The following is a 27,705-nucleotide window of genomic DNA, read 5'->3' as shown; positions in this document are numbered from 1 at the left end:
ATGACTTGAAGTTGGGAAGTGGAGGGTGGATGAAAGGAAGGTGGAGTTGATTGGTGTATGCTGAATACATGTTTTGAAATATCACACTAAACTACATTTGTGTTTGTGTGTGTGTGTGTGTGTGTGTGTGTGTGTGTGTGTGTGTGTGTGTGTAAAATCATCACATGTTAATAAAAACTTAAATGTGGTAAAATCTGTATTGGCATGGTGTTTTGTCAGGATTTTTCTTGTCTCTATTCTGTTTGCTTTCACTGTACTGGGGGATTAAACCATTTGTATTTTATTCTGAGAAAGGATCTTAATTAGATGCTCAGGCTGGCCTTGAACTTGGGATCCTCCTGCCTTCTATCCCAGGTAGCTGAGTTATAATGCGTACCAGCACATCTGCTTCTGTCCTCTTCATTCTGACTCACTGGCTTATATTTCTAATTTTGGATCAGTGCTTGCCTCACTCTGTTTTGTTATTTTTTTTTTTAATATTAGATTTCCTTATTAGGCTAGCCATGCCAACCCATGTGGCAGTCACACATGGCTATCTAAATTTAAATTAATTAAAACTAAATAAAAATTGAAATTCAGTTCCTCAGACACACAGGCTGCATTTCAGCATCACAATATCCACATGTTAATAGTTCCTGTTAGGACTGTACAGTACTGAGCATTTATATAATTCCAGAAAGTTCTATTGGATAATGTTGGAATAGTTACTGAATTCTCGGCCCCTCCTTCCTCATGTTAACCTTGCTTTTCAGAGACTGTTGATGCTCTTGCCTGAGTGCATACATTCTGTAATAACAGTCCATTATCTCAATTCTAGCTCTGATTTTAAATTCATACATTAGTTGGAGAATAGTAATCTGTCTTTCAACCGAGACCCGACATCTCTCTCCCCTCAGATACATTTTCTTCCATGTGTCCTAATAAGGCAATTAAATTTTCAGAAGAAAGATTCCGCACATCTCTCAAATTTTATTCCTAAGTATTTCAAGTGCAAAGCTGTTATTAATGGCCTTGAATTTTAAAGTCCAGCTGACTGTGCTGTAGATTGTGCACGAAATGCCATCCTTTAGGACTCTGAAATCCTCAGTTCACTAAAAACTCCTGGGTGGCCTGTCCTGAGATTCATCAGTTAGTAATTGATACGTGTGCTGCTCTGCTTGCTGCCTGGGCTGCCTGGGCTCTCTGGGTCCCCCCCCCCCCCCGCGACACCCCTAAGGTTTTCTTCTTCAGAGCCATATAGGAATTATTCCTTTACGATGAAGACATACATAAATAATGATTAGTAAATAGATGCTGATATTTATAAATATGGGATCTGTAAGTACTGCATTGGCCATAGATTGCATCCACTTGAACACAATATGGGATCTGTAAATACTGGATTGGCCATAGATTGCATCCACTTGAACACATGTTTGCATGTATGTTCTGACTAAGAGAAACAACATTCTAATAAGTAGATAAGAATGGGCTGGGGCTGGTGTGTAGCTCTGTGGAAGAACACTTGATTAGTGTGCAGGAGACCGAGTTTTATCCACAGTACCAAACAAACAGAAGAATAGAGGTAAACCAGACACGGTAGCACACATCTATAATTCCAGCAGTCAGGTGGGGGCAAGAGGCTAGCCTGGGCTACAGAAGACCCTGTCTGAGAGTTACTCTTTTAAAATAACAGTCATAGCCAATCACTCTATATCTATATGGAACAACAGAAAAAGAGACAGCCCCTCTGCCAGGAAAACAGGGAATTATGGGACATCAAACCTTACTGGACTTGACATCCTACAGAGCTGTGTGAGCAAAGAGAGGCTATTCATCTTGTCTTGTGAGTGGATTGTGTCCTTATGTGTATCAGGAATGGGGAGTCAAAAGTCCCAGAGCCGGAGAAACATATTAGCTGAGAGTCATAAATAAAAACAGCTGAAGGTACTGGTTTTGAGAGATCACTGAAGCAGCTCCTGTGTTACAAGTGTGACTAGGTCGCAGAAGAGAATTTCAGCTGGCAGAGACTGTGCGTCTGTTGCAGCTGTTTTATGTTCACCTGGGGAAACACGGACTAGAGGATGAAGAGGGACAAGTTGCAGGAGAATGATATGGAACAGGAGGACAGAGAGAAAGAAATAGCAAAGGCACACACACACACACACACACACACACACACACACACACACTACACACCACAAACTGAGGAAGAAGTATTTTATAAAAACGAATGCCTCCTCGATAGGCATCATGCAAAGTTCTACAAGATAATTTTAAATTATGTTGCATTTTGCACTCATAGGAAAAAGTCTTCCTTTCCTTCCCTTTTTCTTGCCTTCCTTTCTTTCTCACAGTCATCGATCCATCCGTCCATCCACCCATCCATCCAGTTTGTCCACATAGATACTTGTCTTGTTGGGCGAATTCTAGCAAAGCATCAATGTTTTTTTAAAGAAGCCTCCACCAGTATACAAGAGCTTCCTAGTGCATTTATTTAATTAAAAATAGGTCCACATTTATTTATTTATTTGTATATATGAGCATATTAAGGTGTGTGTGTGTGTGTGTGTGTGTGTGTGTGTGTGTGTGTGTGTGTGTGTACAATTAATGGAGTTGGTTCTCGACTTCCACAACATGGGTTCTGGGAATTGAACTCAGGTCTCAGGCTTGACAGCATGTGCCTTTACCAACTGATCCATCTATCCAGACTCCTAGTGGTTTTGTTGTTGTTGTTTTGGTTTTCTGTTTCTTCTGTTTTGTTTTTTTGCAGGTGTTAAGGAACACCTAACACTTTCTATCAAGTCTCTGGGACAAGCAGTTTTACAGTCTCTCCTTAATTTCAGATTTCCTTGTAAAAATGACAGTCAAAGAACTCTAAACCGAATGTTACAGACGTTAATAATGATAAGGACATTATTGCCCGTAATTCCACTTACAAGGACCAGTTAACCAGATTTCCCACAATAAGCAACACCATCCTGTCCTGGAAGAGAGAAGAGTGAGTGTTAGAACAGAGGCTGTGATGCTAGCAACTTACTAGGGTGAAAGCGTCACCTGTGGAAAAACAATAACCTTGTGGAAAGTCTCTTCTGGGGTTTACCCTAATCCTCAGCCAGGCTGGACAGCGAGACCTGACTACAAAGGGTTGTAGCAGAGCTCCGTGTAGGAAAGTGTGGTCAGCAGAGCAGGGTGTGGCTGCCCCTGCAGGGGAGAGTGGAGCTGAGCAGCTGGCTCCGCCTCTCAGCAGGAGGCTGGTGACGTGTACTCATGACTCAGTCGTGAGGATTCGACTGTTTATGCGCCCATGCCCTGGACTGCACAGTCAGAACTAAATGTAGGAGTTAATTTTCACTCCTAAGCCCCAATCTTAACCCTGAAGTTAAGGAATGGGGGCTGGGAGATACAGGGAACTGTCCACGTGATTAAGGTTACTCTGAGTGAAATTCTTTCTCCATCTCTTTCTGCCTCTTTGCTACTACTTAAAACTCCTAGGTGGGTTTAATTATACTTGCATGTACATGGCTACTTGTCTCCCATTTTCCCAATTCTCTGCTTCCTTACCTGCGCCATCCAATATAAAAGAAATGCCTTTTTTTAAAAGTTCTTTAATCTTTAATACTTGGGAGGCAGAGGCAAGTGAATCTCTTGAGTTCGAGTCCAGCCTTGTCCACATAGCAAGTGCCAGGCCAGCTTGGGCTACATGGGGAGACCCTGTCTGAAAACAAAACAAAAGTTTATTTACTTGCTGGAATAGTGAAAATCTAAAGCACTGGTTGGCAATGCTGGTGAGGATGTGGAGTCACCAGAACAGTCTGTTCCTGGAACACATGTGTAGGAGTACAGGCGGACTCTGCCACTTTGGGGGCAGTTGGGTGTTTTGTTTTGTTTTTCACTCAAAACTGAATACCTGCTTACCATGTCATCCACCAATTTCTCCCCATGGTAGGCACCCAAATGGGTTGAACACGTGGGTTCAAGCAACCCCACCCCCCTGAATGCTCTCTCAGTGTTAGTGGTAAGGACCCAAACCTGGAGGCAACAAGCCAGCCTTCAGTAGGTTCACAGATAAATACGAGGTAGTACTCTGAGACCAAGGAGGAGTCTTCAGAACTAAAGAGAAAAGAGCTGTCCCTTCATGGAAAGAACAAGGAGAAAATGTAGATGCATGGAGCTAAGTGAAAGAGGTAAGCCTAAGAGAAGGTGTCACATGACTCGAGTCCAGTCATGTGACTCGTGGAGACAGGCAAAACAAGAAGGCAACCTTCTAGAAGCGGATCAGAGGTTGGCAGTGGCCCCAGGAAAGACAGGCGAACAGGCAGAGAGAGCACCAAGGAGTGTTAGGCAAGCCAGACTGTTCCGAGCGATGCCATGTATTCGCTGAAACCTGTCATTATATGTTTGTCGAAACCCACACCAGGGACGAGGCGGGAGACAGCGGTGTGTGCCCCGCAGACTGGGGGTGGTGCTGATGCCGCCTCATGTGACGGCCTGCGGGAATGCTCACAGTGTGGAGACAGCTACACATGTGTAGGAGCCCTGAGCGTGTAGAGAATCTGGAGCCTCCTGCTCAGTTTTGCTGTGAAGCTAAAATTGTTCTGCGCTTCAGACATCAATTGCCCCACCTGGCTCTTAGCCCAGGCACACGCGACTCCCAAAATGCTCGTAGGTTCTGATGGGCTTTATAGGTCTCACCTAGACAAAATCCCTGCTTCAAGTCTCTCCGTTTTTCCTGCCCAAGCTTGTCAGGCTAGGGGCTCTCCATATTTCTTGATGTAGCAATCCTTCTGGCTATTAGATTATTAACTGGGCTCTTACTGAATTCTTGTGTTCTGGAGCAGAAGGCAGCATCAGATCTGAGCACAGAACCATGCAAAGGCCAAGGCTCAGAGGATCCTTCTTCCCATTGGTTACTTCCCAAGGTCAATGGCCAGGAAACTAAGGCAGGGCTTCAGCCCCAGTCTCTTAGGCTTAGTATAGAAATGGATAATATGGCTGGGCAGTGATGGCACAGGCCTTTAATCCCAGTACTCGGGAGGCAGAGGCAGGCCGATCTCTGTGAGTTCGAGGCCAGCCCGGTCTACAGAGTGAGATCCAGGACAGCCACCAAAATTACACGGAGAAACCCTGTCTCGAAAAACAAAAACAAACAAACACCCCCCCCCAAAAAAAGCAGACTGAGCAAGTCATAAGGAGCAAGCCACAAAGCAGCACCCCTCCATAGTCTCTGTTCCAGTTCTTCCCTTGAGGTCCCACCTTGAGTTCATTCAGTGATGGACTGTGATCAGGAGTGTAAGCCAAATTAACCCTTTCCTGCAAACGTTGCTTTTGGTCTAAGAGTTCTACCACAGCGACAATGAGCAACTGACACACTCATGGAGGTGACCAGAAGGAAACTCTGTTCAGAGCTGTGCCCGGTCCCACCTGCTGTCCTGGTCAAAGTATTAATAGTGTGAGACTTCATTTTCACGAGGGAGGGCACCTCTTTGGATTATTTATAAAGGCATTCTGCCTTGATTCTCCCCGCAGTAATAATCACTATTTAAAAGTTTGGTGTATTCCGGTTGACATGCCAATCAGGACGGGATAAATTCCACCTGGTCCCAACCCTAGATGAAGAGCTACAGGTGGTCAATGGCTGCTGGGAGAAGGAGAATCAGTTTCCTCCAGGGAGGAGCTCCCTTACAGGTTTTCCAACCCCAAAGGATCAGCCCTGGACACATGTACACCAACTAGGTTCAGTAGGTTGCATATACATGTGTGTGTATGTATAGATCTATACATATATATGTAACAATCATAATAGAAGAGGAAGAGTCAGTAGTCATGGAGATAGAGTGCTCATATGTGATGTTCTCAAAAAGGAAAATAAAACTAAAACACATACACCATTTTAAAAGTTTGTGGTTTTTCCGGGCAATGGTGGCACACGCCTTTAATCCCAGAACTTGGGAGGTAGAGGCAGGTGGATCTCTGTGAGTTCAAGGCCAGCCTGGCCTACAGAGTGAGTTCCAGGACAGGTTCCAAAGCTACACAGAGAAACCCTGTGTTGAAAAACAAAACAAAACAAAAGTTTGGTGTGTGTGTGTGTGTGTGTGTGTGTGTGTGTGATTATATATTTCCTTTATCTTCATTATACATTAGCAAATATTTTATCCATAAAAGCAGGACCATTGTAGCTTGCCTTTTTAAAAGAACAAACAACACAATTCTTTCCCCACTGACTGGACTGCAGCCATCTCAGGCCATCTGGTTCTTTGGATTTCTGGAGGTTTGAGTCCCTGCCCCCCCAACCTGGCTCTCCCACTGCTCCTCCACGTTCTGGGGGATGGCCAAAAAACACAGGAGCATGCACGTACCATATACAGAGGTCGGCTGCACTGCTGGATACAATCTGTGTAGAACACCATAGCAGCCCTCCGGAAGATTCCCAGATCTGTGTTGACACAATCACATGATGAAAACACACAGAGAAATGCTTTGCACCTGATAGGCGAGCAATATGATCTAGAACAGCGTTTTTCAACCCGTGGGTCACGACCACTTTGGGGGTCCAACAGCCCTTTCAAAGGGGTTGCCTAAGACTATCGGAAACCACAGCTATTTATATTAAGGTTTGTGACAGAAGTAAAATTACGGTTATGAGGTAGCAATGAAAATAATTTTATGGTTGGGGGTCACCGCAACCTGAGGAACTGTATTCAGCATTAGGGAGGTTGAGAACCACTGCTCTAGAAAACGATGCTGTCTTGGAGGGAATGCCATGCGCATGGATCATATAGCAGAAAGGCTGCCAAGGGACATGAATGGCAGGCAGCTGCCACCCTTCGGCTTCCTTCCACTAAGCTTCCATTGTATAAAGGTCACTCTGGTGAGGTTTCCTATCAGCGGAGATGTAATGGGACCCTCCAATCTACCTTAAAAGATTTGCTCTCCATAGTGGGGATTGGGGATCATAACTTGTAAGGGTTCCGATCTACACTTCTCAGTGCGGTTCTGAGTTCCTCAGTTCTGAACCAAGAGATCCTGGGCTGTACTAGAGATGTTTAGAAAGTGTAGCAGTATGGAAACAACATTCAAATTTATTAAGGAAGGTAAGTTAAGATGGGGCCAGAAAGACAAAGGGTTTTTAAAACATAGTCCTGCAATGAGGCACATTTGGAATGGAATGGCATCAGTGTGAGAGGTCCAGCTGCTACGTTCAGAGTCAAGGTCAAAGGAAGTCTCTCTCCCTGTGAGCTACTCATGTCTTGACATCAAAAGCATGACTGAGTGTACGCGGAGTCAGCACTGCTGAGAGTGTACCCCCCACTCTGATGGGTCTCTCCTCCCCTTCAAGGCTAGGCTGGGGTGAACTTAACCAGGAGGAAGGAGCCCGACCCTGTGATAGCCCAGAAGGGATGCACCCCAGCGAGGGTTGCAATTTGGACTGGCTTCTGAGCCTTTCTCTGGATGCTCCTCCCAGGCACTGCCTGACCCGGAAGGGGAAGGCAGGGGGCAGAGCTGGAGGACAGCCCAGGTGAGTCCAGAACCGGTTTAGATCCCTACAAAGGGCGGCAGGGCATTCGTTACCTGTGTCAGACACATCTGAATCAGTGGGAAGCAGAGAAGAAATAAGAGAGAGAAATGATCTGTAAGAAGGAAGCCAGACACGTAAACCACCTCTCACTTGACTTTCTTTTTCTTAACACGATGGCTTTAATTGGTTTTTGTAAAAGTGATGTCTGCTCCGCCCCCCCCCCCATGCAGGACATGGGACTCTATCTCAGACACACAGAAAGCCCCTCCCCAAGAATAAAACAGAGGAGGCCTTTCTCTCCTCTCCTACGTCCATTCAGCACTTGCTGTCGGGAACCCATTTTCTCTTATGAACAACCCACGAGGTCTAACTCCTAGGGTCTGGGACAAGGACACAGGGGGCGATCTGGGCAATGGCTCTGTGGTTTCTGTCCACCTACAACATGCTCTGTGTCGCTGTCTTTCCTGTGTGCTCTCCTGAGAACTGCAGGGAAAGGGATCTGTAGTTAGAAAGCAAAGGCTTTGAGGAAACCTGGGGAGAGGTTAGAGACGGCCGGACCACCGTCTGTGAATGCAGCTTCCTGCTTGTGGACCGACCTCAAACGCAATCATTGGCACATGGAAACAGCTGTGAGATCACAGATCCTCTAGTCCCTCCCCATGACCCTCCAGGCAGGGTGCAGGTCACCTCTCCCTACAGCCTGTCAGGACAGAGTGGCCGTCTGTCTCCAACCCCCTTGCCTGGCCCGTGACACCCAGGTCCCGTTTATAATTTTACTTCTATCTAGTGCCTTCCTGGCTTCCTCTTCCTGACACAGAGGCTAGGTTACAAGGCATGGGCTCCACTCCCTCTCCCCCAAACCTGTAAGAGCAAGAAATTCCCTTTGTTCTCTGGAACTGAGGGCCATTACCCTTCAGGACCCTGTCTTTTTCCCCTCCCTCCCTCCCTCCCTTTTTTTCTTTCCTTTGCCAGGGATCAAATTCAGGCTCTTGTACATTCTAAGGACATGCTTTACCACTGGGCTCTACTCCTAGCTCACCCCTCTCCCCGCTCCCTCCCTCCCCCCTCCATTCTCCACCCCTCACTCCTTTCTTCTTTTTATTTTTAGTATCCTTTAGTCTGCTTTATAACTGGAAATTTTCACAAGGTTTGTTTGTGGGGTTTTTACTTGCATTCTTTCCCTGGGCTCTGCCAATATTAGCGGCGGGTCTACGTTTACAACATAATGATTTATCTTGAAATACACAAATGAGACCTTGAGTAGGACTTCCTATATGCTAAAATCACTTAAAAAAATACTCTAACACATCTGGAACCTCCTCCAGTGTATGACGACCGTCAGGAGGTGACAAGCTATTTTCCATACGGCAGCCAGTCCACACTGCCGGAAGCAGTGCAGGAGGAAAGCTGGTCTCAAAAGTCTCAGTCCTCCTCTCTGGAAGCAGGGTATGGTTCACTCTGGACAACCACTTAGCACTAGAGAAACGCTCCCTTTGAATGCTGCAGGTGGGCAAAGGTTCCTCGATGTAGGGCTCATGGTGCAACAAGCACACGGCTCCCCTAAAGGCTCCCCTTTTGTATTTTTGAGACAGTGTCTCTCTATGTCGCCCTGGCCATCCTGGGACTTGTTACCTGACCTAACATCTTTGAAATTTTGGTAATTTGTAAAGTCTTTGCAGCCCGCAGGTAGAGGTGTGCCTCAGCTCTGCGGCATGAGAAGCTACATCTCTCAGCTGAAAACCGAAATAGGGATGATGGTTTATTGAGATCCTATAAGGAGGGAGACGTTCTAAGAGACAACCAAACTTGGCAGGGAGTTCAGAGCCCATGCTCATGATAATTAGGAGCACTGTCATGGAGGGCGAGTGAGGACCCTGCGCTTGCTTCCCCTGGGGAAGTTAGTGCCCGTGTTTACTCACCTATCTTGAATCGGCCCATGTAGTAGATCTGGGTGCTGAGGGCCAGAGAAGCAAGAATATGGATTGCAGAGAAGATGACCCAGAACCACACATCATTTTTTCCAAACACCTAGGGATAAAGATGGGGGTGAGCGTGATCCGGGGTTTCCCCAGAGAACTCTGTAAATCCCTGTCTCTTGCTGAGGCTTGTAGTAGCAAAAAACAAACAGACAAGCAAACAAAAACTAGCTCTTTCTAAAGGACATGTTGTCAAATCACCTTCTGAATATTTATGCTTATACCCACAGATGAGCACTGTTCTCAACTGTGGCCAGAAAAACTTCTCCTTTTTTTTTTTTTTTTTTTTTTGCAGCTGGCTGCAGCTAATGCAGAGACTCATAACTAGTCAACACACCGAGACCTGTGGGCATTCGGCCTAAATGGGACATTCTATCAACCAGCCATAAGCCTTGTGGAACAATGTGGGGGGGGGGGCAAGGATACAGGAGCTGAAGGATGGTGACGGATGTCTTCTGGACATGCCACGGCAGTTGTCATGAACTCACGGAAGCTGTGGCTGCCTGCACAAGACCTGCATGAGATCAGGCCAATCAACACTCCAGGGAGCATGGGGAGGGGTTCACGAGGCCCCACCCCTAGCTGAGGAGTTATTGGCGGTTGCTAGCTGCCGGAGAAGGGAGAGTCCTTTTGGGGATGTGGTGTGTGGCTGTGGGTAGAGTGTTCATACTCAGGTGGATGGCCTTACACCCATGCACACAGAACACAGCACTAATTCGACTCATTGGCTTACTAAAAACATAAAAAATGAAGAAGACATGAAGGCTGGGAGGGGAATGTGCTGGGGGTTGGGGATGGCTTGAGGGGGTGGGAGGAGGGAATTGGGGGTAGATGCATTTGAGATGCGTTATGTACAGGTCCATTGAGATGTGTTATATACAGGTCCAAGAATAAATGGAAATGTTTTACAAAGCCACCTAGCCCTACATGCATTTTGTTTTCTGACCTCAATCTTTCTGTACAGTGGACAGAAAAGAAAAGGCTATCTAGCCAAATGAAGGCAGGAAGAGATGGAATGGTAACAGAGCAACCGTGGAGGGCAGCTGGTCTAGAGCCGGGGTGCATGCTCTCCAAAGGACTGAAGGCAGCCAGCAACTGCTGCCCATGCACACTTCGGAATGGTTTCTCTCTCGGGCTGGCTCCTCCAGGCAGCTTAGGTGTACCTATTCCAGTTTTGACATGACTCGGGCTCCAGTTTAGTCTAAGAACCACCCTCAGCTCGCTTTCCAGGTGATTATTACATGTTTAGAAACCATCAGCTTGTAACCCAGCCCGAGTGCCATGAACAGACCCAGGTCCATGTACCCAAAGCCCAACAAAGAGACACAAACAAGCAACATCCCCCCCCCCCCCCGCTCAAAGGGAGGGGACACTTTTCCAGAGGCAGACTGAAGCAGGCGGAGAGGGACCCACCACTCCAAGGACGGTAAGTGTGATGACCACAGCGAAGGAGGCGTAGGCCGAGTAGGCGCTGGCATTGATGTCTGGGTGGCGGGTCTGGTAGAGCTTCAGCATGCAGAGGCCCGCAATCATGTACATGAAGGAAGTATCTGAGGACCCAAGTCAAGAAGTTCAGTGGGTGACGGGCAATGACACTCCGGGCTCTATCTTCAGCTCCTGACTGCCCCACCCTGGCTTCAGTGGAAAATCTGCTGATGTGTAGAGAGAGGTCTCTAACCTAACAGTCCTTACCGGCTACCTTGAACCTGTTCTGAACCTGGAGAAGGCGACTTGAAACCAGGATCGGCTATGGATATGTTTTCGCCATCATGAGAGAAGTGACCCTTGGGAGAAAACCAACACACAGGCCAGGGACATACAAAGGGACACTCGGGGAAGATAGGGTCAGAGCCCTCAGGTAAGCCAGCCACAAAGTCCTTCCTTCCTCTGCCTTCCAGACAGTGAGCAGTCAGTGTGGTGGCCTTATCATTTAGTTAACTCCAAATGGAGTTTTCCACTACGTTCACCCCAGAGCAGGCTAACTCCCCAACTAGGTAAGTTACGTGGAGGGTAGTCTGAAGGGCAGTGACGCTTAGGTTGGCCCCTGACACTGTGTCTCATCATGGCATCAGCATTCAGTATAGAGTGTTTTCTAGACTAAATGGTGGTGACAGAGAGAGAGAGAGAGAGAGAGAGAGAGAGAGAGAGAGAGAGAGAGAGAGAGATAACATACTGAAATCTTGCCCAGTGGCAAGGTTCACTCAGATTATTTCCGCTCACCCCAAATGCCTTTGGAAGGGCTCCTGTAACTCAAACCTAAGTCACTGATATACGTTCTAATTACCGAACTGGAAGTTGGAGTAGTTAGGGCAGACGTGGTAACAAGCACTGAGCACGCCTTCCATCATCAGCGCAATGCCCATAGCATAGAAGAGACCGAAGTGTTTGGGAATCCCATACTCCTGAAAAAAAAGGAGAAAGGCCTGTTAATAGAAAGACACTAGTCGGAGACCTGCTCAGAATCCAGAATCCCGAGCGGTGGCCTCAAGTGGGCCTACATACAGTTTATCAGCACAGCATCAAGCCAGCCATCCCTCCCCTTTGCAGGGCTACGTGAAATCACGGTCCGTCCCAGTTCATGCCTTTGGCCTGTCCCGCTTCCTCCTCACCATAGCAAAGATGTCTTTAGCTTCCAGGGCTCTTCGATGGAGAAGGTCCCGGCGCAACACTATCAGCAGAAAGAGGAAGCCCAGGAGCACGTGGCCCAGGTTACTGAGAATGTTATTGAAGGCACTATAGAGATGAGTGAGAAATGGTAAGTGTGAAAGCCATCCCGGGGACTCAAAGAATGGATGCAAAAAAAAAAAAAAAAAAAAAAAACGAGCTGGGGAATGCAGCATTTGGTGCCTTTCACTATTAAACTTTCTCTGGGCCTTCAGGGTTGGACAATCCCCAGACATCCTCCTTAATCTAACTCCTTGATTTGAAGACGCTCACTTGACTTAACAGAGCTATTTCTTCTTAGGATGCCTGCTCACCACCCCTAACATCCACTTGATCATCGCTTGTCCTTGCACTGGCAAAGTATGAGTCCTGAGAGAGGGCTGGTCCAGAGACAGACAAGCATTTAAGCTCCACCCATGACTCTCATCAGCAGACCCACAGTGTGTCAATCAATATTCCACAGCTCTCCAACTGTGGATTTCAGGGAAAGCACAGACACGTCACAGACGGTGGCTTTATTTCAGGGAACCACGGCTGGTTCTGCTCTGTAGAGGGAAGTTGAGTTCCTACCTCTCTGGAAGACGTTTTCTTTCACCAAGTTCTGGGGGCTTTAGAACAGCCGGGGTTGTGGACGGATTCTGACATCACTAAGAACTAAGGGAACCAAATCCAGAAAATCCTTACCTGTCTAAGCTTCAGCATCTTCATCTAGAATGGTGGTACTAACACTGCCTACCTCATGAGGTCATTTAACAGATCAAATGAGAGCTGGCCACGAACTCGTGTTCACAGGCATGTGCCGCCCATAGCTAGGGAATCGGATTTTTAGAAACCTCACAGGCCAGGCCTCAGCAGGCTGCTCTTAGGGATATTGCCCAGGAGAGAAGCATACCTGGTCTCTTACATCTGGCTTTAATTCCTCTTTGCCCTGACTAGGGTAGTTTCCCGCGGTTGTTTTCCATGGTTTCAAAACCTTAAGTCAAGGGAAACAGGAAGAACCTTGAATGCTTCACGAGGCTCCAGGGGGCTGGGTTTATTTACCTCAGGACGCCCAAGGGGTGGGCACAGAGGAAGTTGTAGTAACAGATGTCCTGGTTGCCGGTGACATTTACCACCTATAAAATCAAGTGGGAGAAGAGGGAATGTGGTTTTCTCCATCCTCTGAGTCTGCCCAAAGTCACAAAGAACAGAAGGGGCTCCGAGGGAAGGGAGATGCCCCATCCTCTGAGGGCCCCACCGCAGCCAGTGAGGGAGTATCTGGTTTTCCTTATCTATCCCCTTGTCCATCAAGAACCTACCTAAACCATAGCAAGCTGCAGGTTCTGACTGGGTCCCATGTAAGTAGAGAATGTTGAGATTATAAACAGTGGCGCTCAAACTTCATAGGGACTTTGTCTTTATTATGTAAGGAGTATGGATGGACTGAATATTTCACATCACTAACTTGGCTATACAGAGAAATCATAGAGGATTTAAACAATGCTTATGCATGGTTCTGCATCCTGAGGCCCTGATCTACTTGGTGTCGGGTTCTACCTTGGACCCTGCGATTCTTAAAAGTTCCCCATGTGATTTTAATGCATAGCAAAAATTGAGGGACAGTGCACAAAATGTCCTATCATTCTAAATGGGCCTTCTTACGTCTCATAATTTCTAGAATAATTTATACTTAGAAATATGGATCCCAATTACATTCCGACTCTGGTGACTCGGATCCAGGGTTTCTGTGAAGGAACAGTGGGCGTTATCAAGCTATTTCAGTGTGATTTTTTTCATCTGATTTTTAATTTTTTTGTTGTTGGTGTAATACTTTGTTAGTTCCATGAAACTGCTTTTAAACTACTTGAAAAAGATTTATTTTATGTGTATGAAAGCTTTGCTTGTGTGTGTGTCTTTGTACCACCTGTGTGCCTGACATCTATGGAGGTCAGAAGATTGCCCTGGACCTGGAATTACAGATGGTTGTGAGAGGCCACGTGGGCACTGGGAACCCAGGTCCTCTGCAAGAGCAACAAGTGCTCTTAGCTTTGGGGCCATCTCTCCAGCCCTTATGAAGCTTTTTCTCATTTTACAGACTATCTCCAGCGAACAGGTACAGGCTAAATTAGACTTCTGACTTTTTTTTTTGTTAAGTCTGGAGATTTTATTTTGTTTTGCTTTTTGAGGCAGTTTCACATTGCCCAGGCTGGCCTTGAACTCACTACCTGAGATGACATTGAACTTCTGATCCTCTGGCCTCTTGGTCCTTATTGCTGGGATTACAGACATGTGACATCTGTTTATGAGGGGCTGGGGCTGAACACCGAGTTTCATGCATTCTAGGCAAACACTCTTCCCACTACAGTCCTTGTCTGTTGGTCTAGAACTTTATTTACTCCATTCACTGTTTCCCGATGACCACACACTCTGATCTACTTGGTGTCGGGTTCTACCTTGGACCCTGTGATTCTTAAAAGTTCCCCATGCGATTTTAATGCATAACAAAAATTGAGGGACAGTGCACAAAATGTCCTATCATTCTAAATGGGCCTTCTTATGTCTCATAATGATGATAAATGACAGGTGCCATTGATAGACATTATGGCCGAATGATTGATTTTTTTTTTTTTGGTTTCTTTCTTTCTTTCTTTTTTTTTTTTTTTTTTTTTTTTTTAAGATTTATTTATTTATTATGTATACAGTGTTCTGTTTGCATGGCCAGAAGAGGGCACCAGATCTCATTACAGATGGTTGTGAGCCACCACGTGGGTGCTGGGAATTGAACTCAGAACCTCTGGAAGAGCAGCCAGTGCTCTTAACCTCTGAGCCATCTCTCCAGCCCTGAATGATTGATTTTTATGTTGGTAAAGTAGACAATATAAGGTGCCAGGTTCTTTTGTGATGAAACAATTGGGAAGTAAATGGAAAAGGTCCCAGAGATGAGGTAGTTCATGGAGAAGCCTAATTGGAATTGAAATGGGAAATTATTTTTTTTAAAAAAAAATCTCTTGGAGGCTGGTGGCACACACCTTTAATCTCAGCACTTGGGAGGCAGAGGCAGGTAGATCTCTGTGAGTTCGAGGCCAGCCTGGGTCTATATATCCAGTTCCAGGACAGCCAGGGCTACAAAATAGACCCTGTCTCAAAAAAACAATTAACCAAAAAATATAGTTCTTGGAACGGAAGAGGCTGAGATGGCCTAGTGGTGACAAGCAGACACTGTTCTTCCAACCCGGACTTGAGTTCAGTGCCCAGCACCACGGCAGGAAACACAAAACTGTCTGCAACTTCAGTTCCGGGAGATTCAATGCTTGTAGCCTCTTCAGGCACTACTCTCGCTCTGTCTCTCTGTCTCTGTCTCTGTCTCTTTCTCTCTCTCTCTCTCTCTCTCTCTCTCTCTCTCTCTCTCTCTCTCTCTCTCTCTGTGTGTGTCTCTCTGTTTCTGTCTCTGTCTCTGCTTTTCTCTCTCTCTCTCTCTCTCTCTCTCTCTCTCTCTCTCTCTCTCTCTCTCACACACACACACACACATACACTCAAGATTCAGGAAATTTAAAAAAAAAATGAATCTTTTAAAAAAAAATAGTTTTTGACCTGCTCCCAAGCTAAACTGTTCCCTGTAAGCCAGAGTGATGGCTTTCCCTATGGATGGACACTTGGGCGTCTGGGTGGGTGTCATGGCAACACTTACTGTCTGGTAGGTGATAACGAGCTGCATCACAGGCAGGGCATAAAACACGGCGATGGTGATGATGTTCCTGCGACAGAATGAACCATACATGGTGACCCCAAAATGACCGTGGACTCTGGTCAGCTTTTAAAAAAAGAATGCTTCCACCTCGCAACTCCACACCAAGCTTGCAAAAGCAACTAGGAAATGATGGTGTGGCACTTGATTCTGACGTTTGCCTCTCCTCTCCTGTGCATTTGAACACTTGGTAGACAGGATTTGGACCAAAGCGGACAGAGGGGAAAGTAAACGAAACTTACCTGGGTTACTACTGACTGGTATGGTTATAGCAAAGAATCCTTGCATCCTTGCACTGTTAACTGAAATCATCAAATCATTCGTTTATTTAATTGACTGGAGACAGAGTCCTGCTATGTAGCTTTGACTGGCCTAGACCTTGCTATGTGACAAAGCTGGTCTTGAACCTGTGGTGATTTCAAGAGCTGTGGTCACAGACGATGCCATCATGCATGACCTGAAATTATGTATTTAAAGCTAACCATTGGTACTCCATGAGTTGAAGTCCTCCTTCTCCTCCTCCTCCTTTCTTCCTCTTTGTACAGCCATTTGTAAAACAGAATAGAACGTACTTCTATGGAACCACATTACCCCTTTAGTGCACTGTTAGATTAAATGTGATTAGAGTGCAGGTAACAAGCGAGGAGTAACCCGTGGAGGCTCTCAGATAACACTTAATTCAAAAATGAGAGCTCAGCTACAAAATTCCGTTTGCCCGCCCCCTGGCTTCTTTCTAATGTCTGCATCCAGAAGTAGGAGGATTCTTCAGAAAATAAAAATGGAGGTATGGGGCGGGGGTGGATGTCACAAGAGGATCACAGTTAATCCAGAGCTTTCTGAGCAGAGGGAGGCCCCTGCTAGGCAGCTCAGCCTCTTGACTAGGTGGAAGGACATGCCCACGAGAATGGCCACATTACACGTCTTTTTTGTTACAAGTTGGAGGCATCATCATCATCCATGGCATGCCTTATTAAACACTAACTCCATGTGATATAAGGGGTAGTAGCTTTTACAAAGAAAAATGTAAATGTAAAGAATTTAGGGACTGAGAATGTAGCTTAGTGGTCGAGGACTTGCCTTCCCAGTCATATGTGAGCCTGGGTTTGATCTCCAGCACTTCATTACACACGTACATAAAAACAAATGGATTTAAGTAGTTCAGTACTTTTAAGGAAACCATGAACCTACTAGTCACCTACTTACCAAAAATAAATCTTATACTTTTTGCTGACAATTCTCCGGTCCTTCCTGGACAGATCTGAGAGGTACAGGAACATCTAGGACACCAATAGGAAGAGAATGCAGAGCCCAGCTTTGTTGCTGGAGAGCGATATCCACAGCACAGCTTGGCTTTTCTTGTACACAAGGGAGAACATTAGAAAGTTCAGTTTCGTCCCTACTGCAGATTAAAGTTATTCATCAAAGACATTTCCTTTAATTTTACTTTTCTCCAGATACTGCAATGAAAACACCACCATTCTCCGTGGCACAAGGAGGATCTTGCTGATGCAGGAATCCTGCCTATCAGGAGTACTGAATATTTCACATGTCTCAAGCACTGCCTACTCAGCGTTCAGACCTGCTCTCTGTCGTTCCCGAATTGCACACAGTTGAAACTGTGTGATGTACACCCCTATCTCTTGGTAGATAAAATGCAATGTATTAAACATATGCCGGAGAGAAATGGGCTTCGATCTCAAAGGTGATATGCACAGAAATGAGGATGGTTTCCAGAGTAGCCCTGAGGCAAATCTCAATTTCCATCTGGCTGGATCCCTTTATCCTTCCCTAGTCACAAACACTTCGGGTGCTGGGACTGTGTAATACCCTGTTCTGTTTCAACTGGTGAAGAAGCTATTGTCTCGGGCTCTAGCTAGGTTCCAACTAAAACCTTCAAAGGAAAAAAAAATTAAGGAAATTGAGGCACTGGTGAAGTTTATTTTACTACCAAACATTTCAAACACCACGGTCAGGGAACATTGGTACCTTGGTCCGGATGACGTTTTTGTCACTTTCAATATCTGGCATGGTGTCGAAGTCACTCTCCTCCACAGAGCTGTCCGTGTCTGAGTGGCATGGCTGCCCACCATCCGAGGGAGACATCTGTCTTCCAGGACTGGAACTCGACTCATCTGAAACAGAGAACTCATCTGCCTTGAAAAGCCAGGCACAGTCTGTGGAGGTCATGCCTCTGCAAAAAGCACAGTGCTTACTCATTCTAGAAAATACTGTGTTAGACCAAATTAACTCTTTGCCAACAAGACATGCTCCTCTGCTGCCTTCTCAAATGGACTTGCTTTTATATATATATATATATATAATATATATATATATATATATATATATATATATTATTTGATTGTCTGTTTCTAGGGCTGACTATAAAGAATAAACTAGCATCTGCTCTGTATGTATCTGGATGCAAAAATAACATTTGCGCTTGCGTTTCATGTTTCATATTTTAAGATACGAACACAGATGTAGAAGCACGCACGTGCCGGGTTATTTATGGCTTCTACCATGCATGTGGGTAAACACATGCATATCCAACTGCTGTACATTTCTCGCAGACTATTTATTCAGAGAAACCCCCCACATGCCATTCCCATCATTACATAATGAAAACAGCATTCTTGGGAAGGATTCTTCTGTTCTCATGAATGTTCTAGAGCAGATGGGATTTGTGTGCAGCGTGAGCGCATGAGCCGAGCCTACCTTCCGCTTTATTTCTTCTGTTCAGATGGTTTAAAAAAAAACCCAAAAACCCTGTTCTAACAGAACTAAAAATAAGTAGGCTGCACTGAGCCCACATGCTCAAAGTTATAGTCTAACAGAGCAGGACTGCAGGCCCTCTATGGAACTGTTTAAAGTGCACCATTCACAGGCCCACAAGCAACATGGCAGGGGCAGGCCCTGCACTCCTGCCCTGTAAGATAGGTATGGGGGCGGGTCTGGTTCCTTCCAGGAGGCTTTAATGACTTCTAGGCTTGCCCAGTGAATCACCGGTGGCACTGAGCAGGCTCATTGGGAACTCAGTTCGGCTACAGCCATGTTCAACCGCAGCCCTGTCTCAGACTTCTAATGCCTACTTCCCTGATACCTGGGGAGGAAGGAACTGGTCACTTGACAGTGGCTGGCTGGGATATGTCTTTCAAGCCCTAAACTCAGCTCCTCAGGGAGCTGACCAGGTAGCAGCGAGGGTAGAGGACCGTGTGTGCAGGCTTGATGGCCTGAGTTTGATCCCCAGATCCCACGGAGTAGCAGGAGAGAACTGAGTTAGAAGTGTCCTCTGACCTCCACTCATGTGCACGCATACGACACACAAACACACACACACACACACACACACACACACACACACACACACACACACACTATCAATCAATCAATAAGTAAATAAATAAAGTGTAAGGAGCTAAGGAGCTGGTGAGAGGGCCCAGTGTGTAAAAGGTGCTTGCCGTCACTGATGTGGGTTCAGCCTCTAGGACCCACACGGTACATGAACATAACCAACTACAGCAAGTTGTCCTGTGATTCCCCAATAGGCATAATGGCACATTCCCCCCCCCCAACAAGACAAATAAATAAAGGTGTAATAAAAAAAATTTTAAGTCCCAAGGGAGCCTTGGAAATTGATGGCAACCACTGTAGTGGGTTCTGCTCAAGTGTAGCCAGCTGATCCAAGAAACAGAACCATAGACCCATAGAGAGCGCTGGAAGGAACTTTCCAGAATATCCAGCCAGTTCGTACTGTACATGCAAGGACGGCGTCCCTGGGCAGCTGGGACGTGCTCATAATGATTAGTGGCTGCAGAGCCCTCTATACTAATCTCCGCAGAGCAGAGACAGAGTTCGACCAGAGGACCCATCGCAGGAGGTACCTATTGCTCCGTAGTTACTCCCTTCAGGTGTACTGGCAGTGATGGGGTGCGACACAGCCATATTTCCAGAGCCTGCAGCAAGAGACAAAACAAAAAGGAGAGAGATGCTTTACTCTCAGGCGGCTGAAGTAGCCGAAGCACTCAGCAGAAACCTTTAAATCTGATTTTCTTTCCACTTGAATACAGGAGTCATCACGGTGGGTCTCAGGGACAAACCTACCCTGCCACCTCTTTCTGTGTGGTTCATAAATGAAGACCTGTTTTTAAATTTCTTTATTTGCAGAGAAAATTCAAAAGAAGTATCATTCAGGGCATGTAAAATCTATACAAAATTGAAATTTCAATACTCAAGAACAAAGTAGGATCCAAATGTAGCCCCCCCCCCCTCATTTGGGTACAGAAATGGCTGCTTTCTGCTACAGTGACATACTTGGGTAGTTGCAACTTAGACCATATGTCTCCAAATATCTGATATATTTACCGTTTGACCCTACACAAAGTAGTTAACTTGGCAGTACAGCAACGTTCTAGGAGTGAGAGAGCGTGGGTCTAGAATCACTGTGGCGAGTGTCTCCACGCAGGAGTCACAGCAGAACTAATGGTCTGTTATTAAGCCACCGTAGTTTGGGGTTGATTTGCTGTATCATTTAGAAGCATCCTAACTATGGGTAAGAAGGCCATTACTACACTCACTAAAGCCATACGTGATGAACACAGCCATTGAAAACATGGAAGAAAGCCTGACGTATTTTGAGGGCTATTAAGGGGGTAGATCAGGTACATCTGTTGCTAATGGGTTGCTGATAGATTAAAGCAGACTCAAACATTCTCAGTGTGGCCCAGGACTCCTAGTAACAAAGAGAGCGGCCCCCTTTCTCTGAGAGTCCAGGGGTGTCTCTGGAGTCACCCCACCACTCACAACAGGAAAATACCTTCAGCCTCCTATGTGACTACCAGAAAAGGGGTTATTCCTTATGGTTAATCCATTGCTGAGAGTTAGGAAAATAGATGGGGAGCAGAGGCTGCAAATTGGCAGGCATCCAGGCAGTGTCTCTGATCTCTTGTCGCAGTGTCTGCCGGAGCCAAACTCATAGAGGGAACCCAAAGCTACATTCATTCCTTCCCTGCTCTCTGAACTTTGCCAAGGATTTAGATACTGAAGGGCTGGTGGTGAAAGACCCCCACTCCATTATGAGGACATGGGGCGTTGGGCTGATGAAATGCCCCCCCCCCCCCGTCCCAATAACTTAGCCTAAGAAACGCCATTCTGAAGGAATCAGAAAAACAGGAGTTCACAGCTGTAGCCAGCCATCTGGCCTTGAGAGAGACATAACTATAGCCAGCCATCTGGCCTTGGGAGAGAGATAACTGTGGTCGGCGGCCTTGGGAGAAAAACAGTTGAGTCAAATCAGGATATTTTATGGCTGGCCCCCTGGCCTTGAGAAATAAGCAGCTGGGCTGGAAAAACACCCACCATACCCTGGGCAAGGCCAAGTCAGCCACACATCAAATTTCTGAGAATTAAGAATACGACCCCAAGTTCACCCTGGCCTTCTTTGAAACAACCAATAGGGACCCTGTAACTATGCTTCTCGCTTCTGTAACCGCGCCTCTGCCCCTGGGATCCCATAAAAAGTCCCCCTTGCCCTAGGAAGGCGCACAAGTCCTCCGAGAGACTTCGCCCCAGGTACCTGTGTATCAAAATAAACCCTCTTGCTGTTTGCATCTGATCTGTGGTTTCAGTGTGTTCCTTGGGTTTGGGGTCTCTCCTGAAGGAAGATCTCCCCTGGGGGTCTTTCAGTGGGAATCTGGAGCAATTCCTCTTTTTGAGAGGTGAGCTTGCCGGTCACATGACTGACAAAAGGTCCTAGAGTGATTCATTCTCTCTCTCTCTTTCTCTCTCTCTCTCTCTCTCTCTCTCTCTCTCTCTCTCTCTCTCTCCTTCCCTCCTTTCCTCTTCCATTTCAATAGGACTTTGGGAACTGAATCCAGAGCCTTTCATGGTTCATGCAATTTCTCTAGCACTCAACTACATCCCCAGGTAACTCAACAGCGTCTTATGATGCGATCGGGAAGCGCATTCAGCGAACATAACTAATATTCGGAAACACCTGTGCTCTCAATACATTTCAGTGATTTTTCTGAAAATGTTCTTTGTTGTTACCTAAAAGCTACAGTATACCACATACATTAAAAAAAAAAAAATGCAACAGCTCCGAACACTTCCTAGTCACAGTCAGCTTTCTTCATCCTACTTTCAGACTTTGTTCCATTGATGAACTAACTCTCAAAAAGTCATAGTTTTTGAGGCCAGCTCTCCAGGCTCCATTCCATGTTTTTATTTTGAAACTCTTTGTGTCCCCATTGATTTCCTCCACTGGGGAGAATAACTAAGTGCCAAATTCAAGATTTCCAGACGAGTCAAACCTGATGGTCTAAGAGACTCATTTCCCTTTTCCCCTTTGGTGAATGAGCTAAGGGCCGCCTCAACTAGTCAGCGAGACTTGGAGCTAATGAAATGTTCTTGGCAGGCGAGGGTGTTCCCCGGGCCTGCAGGATGGAGTCTCTCCCTGGCATTGTTTCTGGGCTTGATATATTTATTATTTAGAGAGCTCAGACCTCTGACTTGCTTGGGCTAACCCTTAAGGACACAGCATGACGTCAACATCATGCATGCTTTCCATCCAAGTTCAAAGCTGAGAAACGATTATCTTTAGACACATTGTATGTGGGGGTGTAGGGGGTATATGGGTGTGTGCTGGGGATCAAATCTAGGGCCTTGCATGTGACAGATAAACACTCTATCACTGAGCTATATTCCCAGCCTGGCTTCAGACTCTTGAATGTTAAGAATCAAATTGGAGCACAGAGACTGCTGTGTGAACGCATGTCTGTCTCCTTTCGATTCGGGCCAGTTCTGGCTTCATGAGAACACAGAGTCTGGCCACTGCCCCTGGCCTGCTGACTACAAGCTCCGCCATTACCAGAGCCACCGCCGTTCCTGATGCTCCCATTGCCGGGGCGGAGGCTGCCCCTCCTTCAGACTGAAGAGAATGCATTGTGTCAGGCACTCTGGACTTTCTAACAGCCTTAAGAGATGGGAGCTCTTATTTCCGCCATTTTAAAGATGATAAAATAGAGATGTTGAGAGATCAAGCGGCTTCCCCAGCCAGGCAGGCAACGGGTAGAGAGCGACTCGTTGTGCTATCTGCTGAAATGTCTTTGTGCAAAATTAATTTTTTGTTTATATATATTTAAGAGGCATAACGTATTGATATATGTGCATGTGTGACACACACACACAGCAAAATAATGACCACACGTAAGCAACGGGTCCCGCTTCCCAATGAGTGGACAGTACAACGTGTCAAGTCTCGAGGGATTGCTCCCGCTTTGAGAACCTGCTTCTAGCTCTTGATCTGAGCCCAGCCCTCGGAGTGTTTCCTGTTGCTTTGAGTTCCATTGACTTTCTACTTCTCACAGACACTTTGCTGATGGGAGAGAAAGACATTTCTATAGCCTCATTCCCCTACCCCCCCCCCCCCGCCCCCAAGGTCCCTCCTGTGAGTGTCTCCTGGTAGCACAGCTCCGTAAGCCTGAAGGTCACCCCTTCAGCCGGTCCTCCCCTGGCTGGCTGGAGCTTGCCCCTCGTCTGCTCTAGTTTTGGCCAGTTAGGTCTTGGCTCCCTCAAGGTCATGGGACACTGGAGGTATTGCCAGCTCTGCCTGGGGCTTCTCTGTGCACAAAGGCTCAGTATCTCCTCCCTATTTCAAAGCCCGTTGTGGCAAGCATACCTGTTTTCTACTTCCTGAAGGGAAGAAAACACCTGCTTTCTTCAGGCGTCCTCAACCTGTGCCCAGCTGGTGTATGTAAATTGGTGATTTTCCAGTTTTACCCCAAGAAGATATCTGGCCATGTCTGGCCAAGACAGTTGTACTTGTCTCGAGGAGGAAGTATACTTTAATCCACCACTGTATCCCAAACAACAAAGAATTATGAATCTTCTAATGTTAATAATGTTGATGTTGAGAAAAACTATGGCCTGAGAGATAGAGAGGACTTTTTAATAATTCTAAAAGTGCATTTACTTGATGTCCCCACTTGTTTTGATATAGGGTCTCAGGTATCCCAGGCTGGTCTTGAACTTACTATGGACTCCAGAGGATGATCTAGAAGACTTCTGATCCCCCTGCCTCCACCTCCTAAGTGCTAGGATTATAGGCATGCACCAACTCAGTTTATGTGGTGCTGGGGATCTAACCCAGGGTTTGGAGCAAGCTAGAGTGGCGTTCTGCCTACTGAGCTACACACCCAGCCACAAAACTATCTCTATATAGTGACTTATCTAACAATAAGGATATGATACACTCTACACGGAGAGAACATGAGAAGCAATTGGTGGCATCTTCTGACCTTGCCTCATGAGGATGTGAGCCTTAATGTATCTCCCTCAACATCCCTCCGAGTAGAGAGTGCAGGGGCTGGCGGAGAAACAGACCAGAGTACCGCACTCCATCATTGACCCTGGAAGTTACCCTCCCTCGATTTGCAGGCAATGAGGGGTCCACTGGTATAAAAGTGGGTCCAAAGTGTATTCTGCACTGATTGCCATTGCTATGTGGATCCACATGAATAAGATGAGTACACCTTCACTCTCTTTGCTCACTCATTTTTGTCTGTCATCTGAAGGGGGCTCCTAGCTATTTTCAATGTACCTGATTTTCAGCAATGGTCTGGTTCAGGCCTGAGCCCCACTGATGTATGTTTTGATGCTTAAGCGACCCTTCTTGACATGGAATTCCTTTAGTGATTATAGTAATCACAAAATTACATTATATATACATCAAAAGAAACAACAGACCTTCCATGCAGAGGGCATTTAATGAAATTGAACCTACTGGATCTAGGCCCAAGTTCTAAAGGGCTTAATTTATATTACGTACTTTACATTTATTATTATATTTGTTATTAGCAAAACCTGGGGAGCAGGGTAGAAAAGATGAGCCCCAAGCAAACTTAGTGAAACATTTTATAAACAACAGCGAAAGCGGAGCCTGGCCTTTTAAAGCTCCAAGAGCAGGTGTTTTTTCAATCTTTTATATTGGAAATTGAATGTTTATTAAAAACAAAGCGCCCGCGGCGGGAAGAGGCTGGAAAAACAGTCTAGCTGTTTCTCAAGGAAGACAAATGTAAACACCAAAAAGCCTTCCAGCAAAGGGAGAAAATCCTGCTGGGTGGAGGTAGCAGTCAGTTGGTATCTTTCTAGGATTCTGTCTTGTAGAAAGCACAGAACTAAATATTGGCTACACCTGACTTCAAATGAAGTCCGTCCCATCTGCCACTTTCAATTTCCACTCCTTCCCAAACAGTCTCAGAGCTTATGGTGATCTGGGCTTTGTCAAACTGAGCACATTTGAAATTTTAAGTTTTAATAAAAATATCAGACAATTAAAATCCTTTGTGGGAATTCTCAGAGCTGAGGAATGGGTCGGATATTTAATTATGCTGGGTTCTTCAATTATTACATTTTTTAAATTGTGCTTCTAGTCTCAAATATTCTGATTTTCTAGATGCTTAAACCCATAAATGCACAAAGTTTTCTTAATCTCCAAAGGAAAAGTATATTGCATGAGAGTTGACATAACACTTTTTCACTGTTAGTATTCTGATCCCGCCCCTTGGCGTCATCCTATGCCCCGACGACGTAAAAGTCTATTAAGGGAAAACTCCGCCCCTTCTTCCTCTCCTGCTTTCCTCCCACGAGGTGCGAGGTGCGTGCCTCTCGACACCTCGCTCTTCTGTCTCTATCTCTCTCTTTCCCTCCTTCTCTCTCTCCCTTCTCCCCCCCACCCCCATCAAATAAAACTTCGCTGAGCGCTGTCTGCATGGCATCTTGTCTCTCACCCGCCATGGGGCACCTTGGCTCTACCTGCCAGGACCTCCTGCATTAGAGTATCATAACACTCACTGCTACCCCCAAGTCAGCTTAGGGAAAGGGACGGGTGTGAGCGGTTCCATCCCTGTGTGGAGACAGCTTCTGGAAAAGATGAATGGTTGGCAAGTGCTCTATGAATAACTGAAGGGCATTCCAGGTACAGAGTCTGTGTGGGCTCCATGTCTCAATAGTTACCAACCATAAAACCGTTTCTCACTAGCCTGTCATCTGTAGAAAATTTGTGGATGGGAGGACTCCGGGCAAAGAATCAAGGGGGAAGAAAGAAGAGAGACAAAGGGTACTCAAAGGATGTGGCTGCACCGTGCAGCATCATCTGGGATCAGGAATTAGCCAAGGATTTCCCTTACCATCACTGGAACCAAAGCTTCCGTCAATGGATTTCCTCTGAAACCTGCAAGCAAGCATAAGTACAAATACATACATAAGCACATGTCCATAGTCTCTTAAGAGTCAGCATTTTGCACTAGCTTCCTACACACTCTGTTGAAAATTTGTCTTCTGGGATCGCTTTAAAACGGCCCTTTGGAGAAACCACTGGCGGGAGTTTAAAACGGGATAGCCACTTTGGGTGACGATTTGCCAGTTCCTCAGAGAGCCAAACACAGAGTGATCATAGGACCCAGTAATTCCATTCTCGGGCAGGTACATTATTTGCTAGCCTTCATTTGTTTTCAGATGTAAACGTAAGATCATAGCATGTGTTTTTTAAAGCACCCAACCCAGCGCGTTTTAATATATTCAAATACTTGTGCAACTGTCCCCATGACAATTTTAGAACATTTTCATGGCCCCCTCCAGAGAAGCTGTGTCTGTTGGAGATTACTCTCCGTTTTCCCCTTCTCCCAGCCCTTGCTCATATACTTTCTGTCCTTGTAACTTTACCTCTTCTGGAAAATTTATATAAATGAAATCATTGTGCATGTGGACTTTTTTGACTGGCTTCCTTGATACAGCCTATTTTCAAGGTTAATCCATACTGTAACATTGAGTAATATTCCAATATTATATGTGTATATTCCAATGTATATATGTGTGTGTGTGTGTGTGTGTGTGTGTGTGTGTGTGTGTGTATACTACATCTCATTTATTTTCCTTTGATGAAAACTTCCTATTGCTTCTGTTTGCCATGTATTAAAATAACACTGCTATGACCACTTGTGTTCATGTTTTTTTTTTCTTTCTTTCTTTTTCTTTTCTTTTTTTGGGGGGAGAGGGGTGGCTTTTTTTAAGACAAGGTTTCTCTATAGTTTTGATACCTGTCCTGGACCTCCCTCTGTAGACCAGGTTGGCCTCAAACTCACAGAGATCAGCCTGGATCTACCTCCCGAGTGCTGGGGTTAAAGGTGTGCGCCATCACCGCCCGGCATTCATGTTTTTTTCCTATAGATATATCTTCACTTCTCTTGGGTTTATAACTAGAAGGGGAGGCCTGAGGGCACCCTGTGTTTTACTCTCCCAAACTGTTTTCCACAAGGACTATAGAGCAAGCACTGTTTCACATTCCCACTAGCCAAGTCTGAGGACTCCCATTTTTCTACAGCCCTGCCAATTCTCATTTTCTATTTAAAACATTTTATTATGCCTAACCTTGAGAGTCTGACATTTTGTTGCAGCTTAGATTTGCATTTCTCTAAGAGTTAATGATGAACATCTGTTCACATGCTTGTTGGGCATCCATACATCTTCCTTGACGTGTCTGTTTAAATCTTTTACCCATTTTTTAATTATTTAAATTTTTGAAATTTATGTGTATGTGTGTTTGTCTGAGCACAGTTATGTGCACGTGAGTGCAATGCCCATGGAAGCCAGAAGAGGGCACCGGGTCCCCCGAAGCTGGAGTTACAGGTGGTTGTGAGGCCCCTGAATAAACTGGTGCTGGGGACCAAACTTGGGTCCTCTGGAGGAGCTGGAAGCTCTCTTAACCTCCGAGCTATCTCTTCAGCCCTTTAACTCGTTTTAAATAATCTCTTTTTATTACTGAGCTGTAAGAGTTTTTGTATTATCTA

At 45.8% G+C, this 27,705-nt stretch overlaps 1 protein-coding gene across 4 annotated transcripts in view; it reads right to left on the bottom strand.

Moving 5' to 3' along the window:
• Positions 1 to 27,705, bottom strand: part of Sidt1 (SID1 transmembrane family member 1) — a 96,600-nt gene that overhangs the window by 7,235 nt on the left and 61,660 nt on the right. For 2 of the 4 annotated variants that reach the window (XM_037209745.1, XM_028872088.2), the window contains exons 10-22: positions 26,047 to 26,090; positions 19,744 to 19,815; positions 17,849 to 17,994; positions 17,066 to 17,139; positions 15,806 to 15,872; positions 13,180 to 13,253; positions 12,084 to 12,207; positions 11,759 to 11,876; positions 10,888 to 11,024; positions 9,418 to 9,526; positions 7,552 to 7,566; positions 6,339 to 6,415; positions 2,919 to 2,965 (exon numbers count right to left, since the gene is read on the bottom strand). In XM_037209745.1, the coding sequence (XP_037065640.1) occupies positions 2,919 to 2,965; positions 6,339 to 6,415; positions 7,552 to 7,566; positions 9,418 to 9,526; positions 10,888 to 11,024; positions 11,759 to 11,876; positions 12,084 to 12,207; positions 13,180 to 13,253; positions 15,806 to 15,872; positions 17,066 to 17,139; positions 17,849 to 17,994; positions 19,744 to 19,815; positions 26,047 to 26,090 (1,104 nt within the window). The remainder of the gene's footprint in view (positions 1 to 2,918; positions 2,966 to 6,338; positions 6,416 to 7,551; positions 7,567 to 9,417; positions 9,527 to 10,887; positions 11,025 to 11,758; positions 11,877 to 12,083; positions 12,208 to 13,179; positions 13,254 to 15,805; positions 15,873 to 17,065; positions 17,140 to 17,848; positions 17,995 to 19,743; positions 19,816 to 26,046; positions 26,091 to 27,705) is intronic. The other 2 variants (XM_037209746.1, XM_037209747.1) reach the window with 1 other exon arrangement.

The sequence above is a fragment of the Peromyscus leucopus genome, chromosome 12 (assembly GCF_004664715.2).
Source record: "Peromyscus leucopus breed LL Stock chromosome 12, UCI_PerLeu_2.1, whole genome shotgun sequence".
Classification (NCBI taxonomy): domain Eukaryota; kingdom Metazoa; phylum Chordata; class Mammalia; order Rodentia; family Cricetidae; genus Peromyscus; species Peromyscus leucopus.
This window is presented reverse-complemented; position numbering and strand designations above follow the sequence as displayed.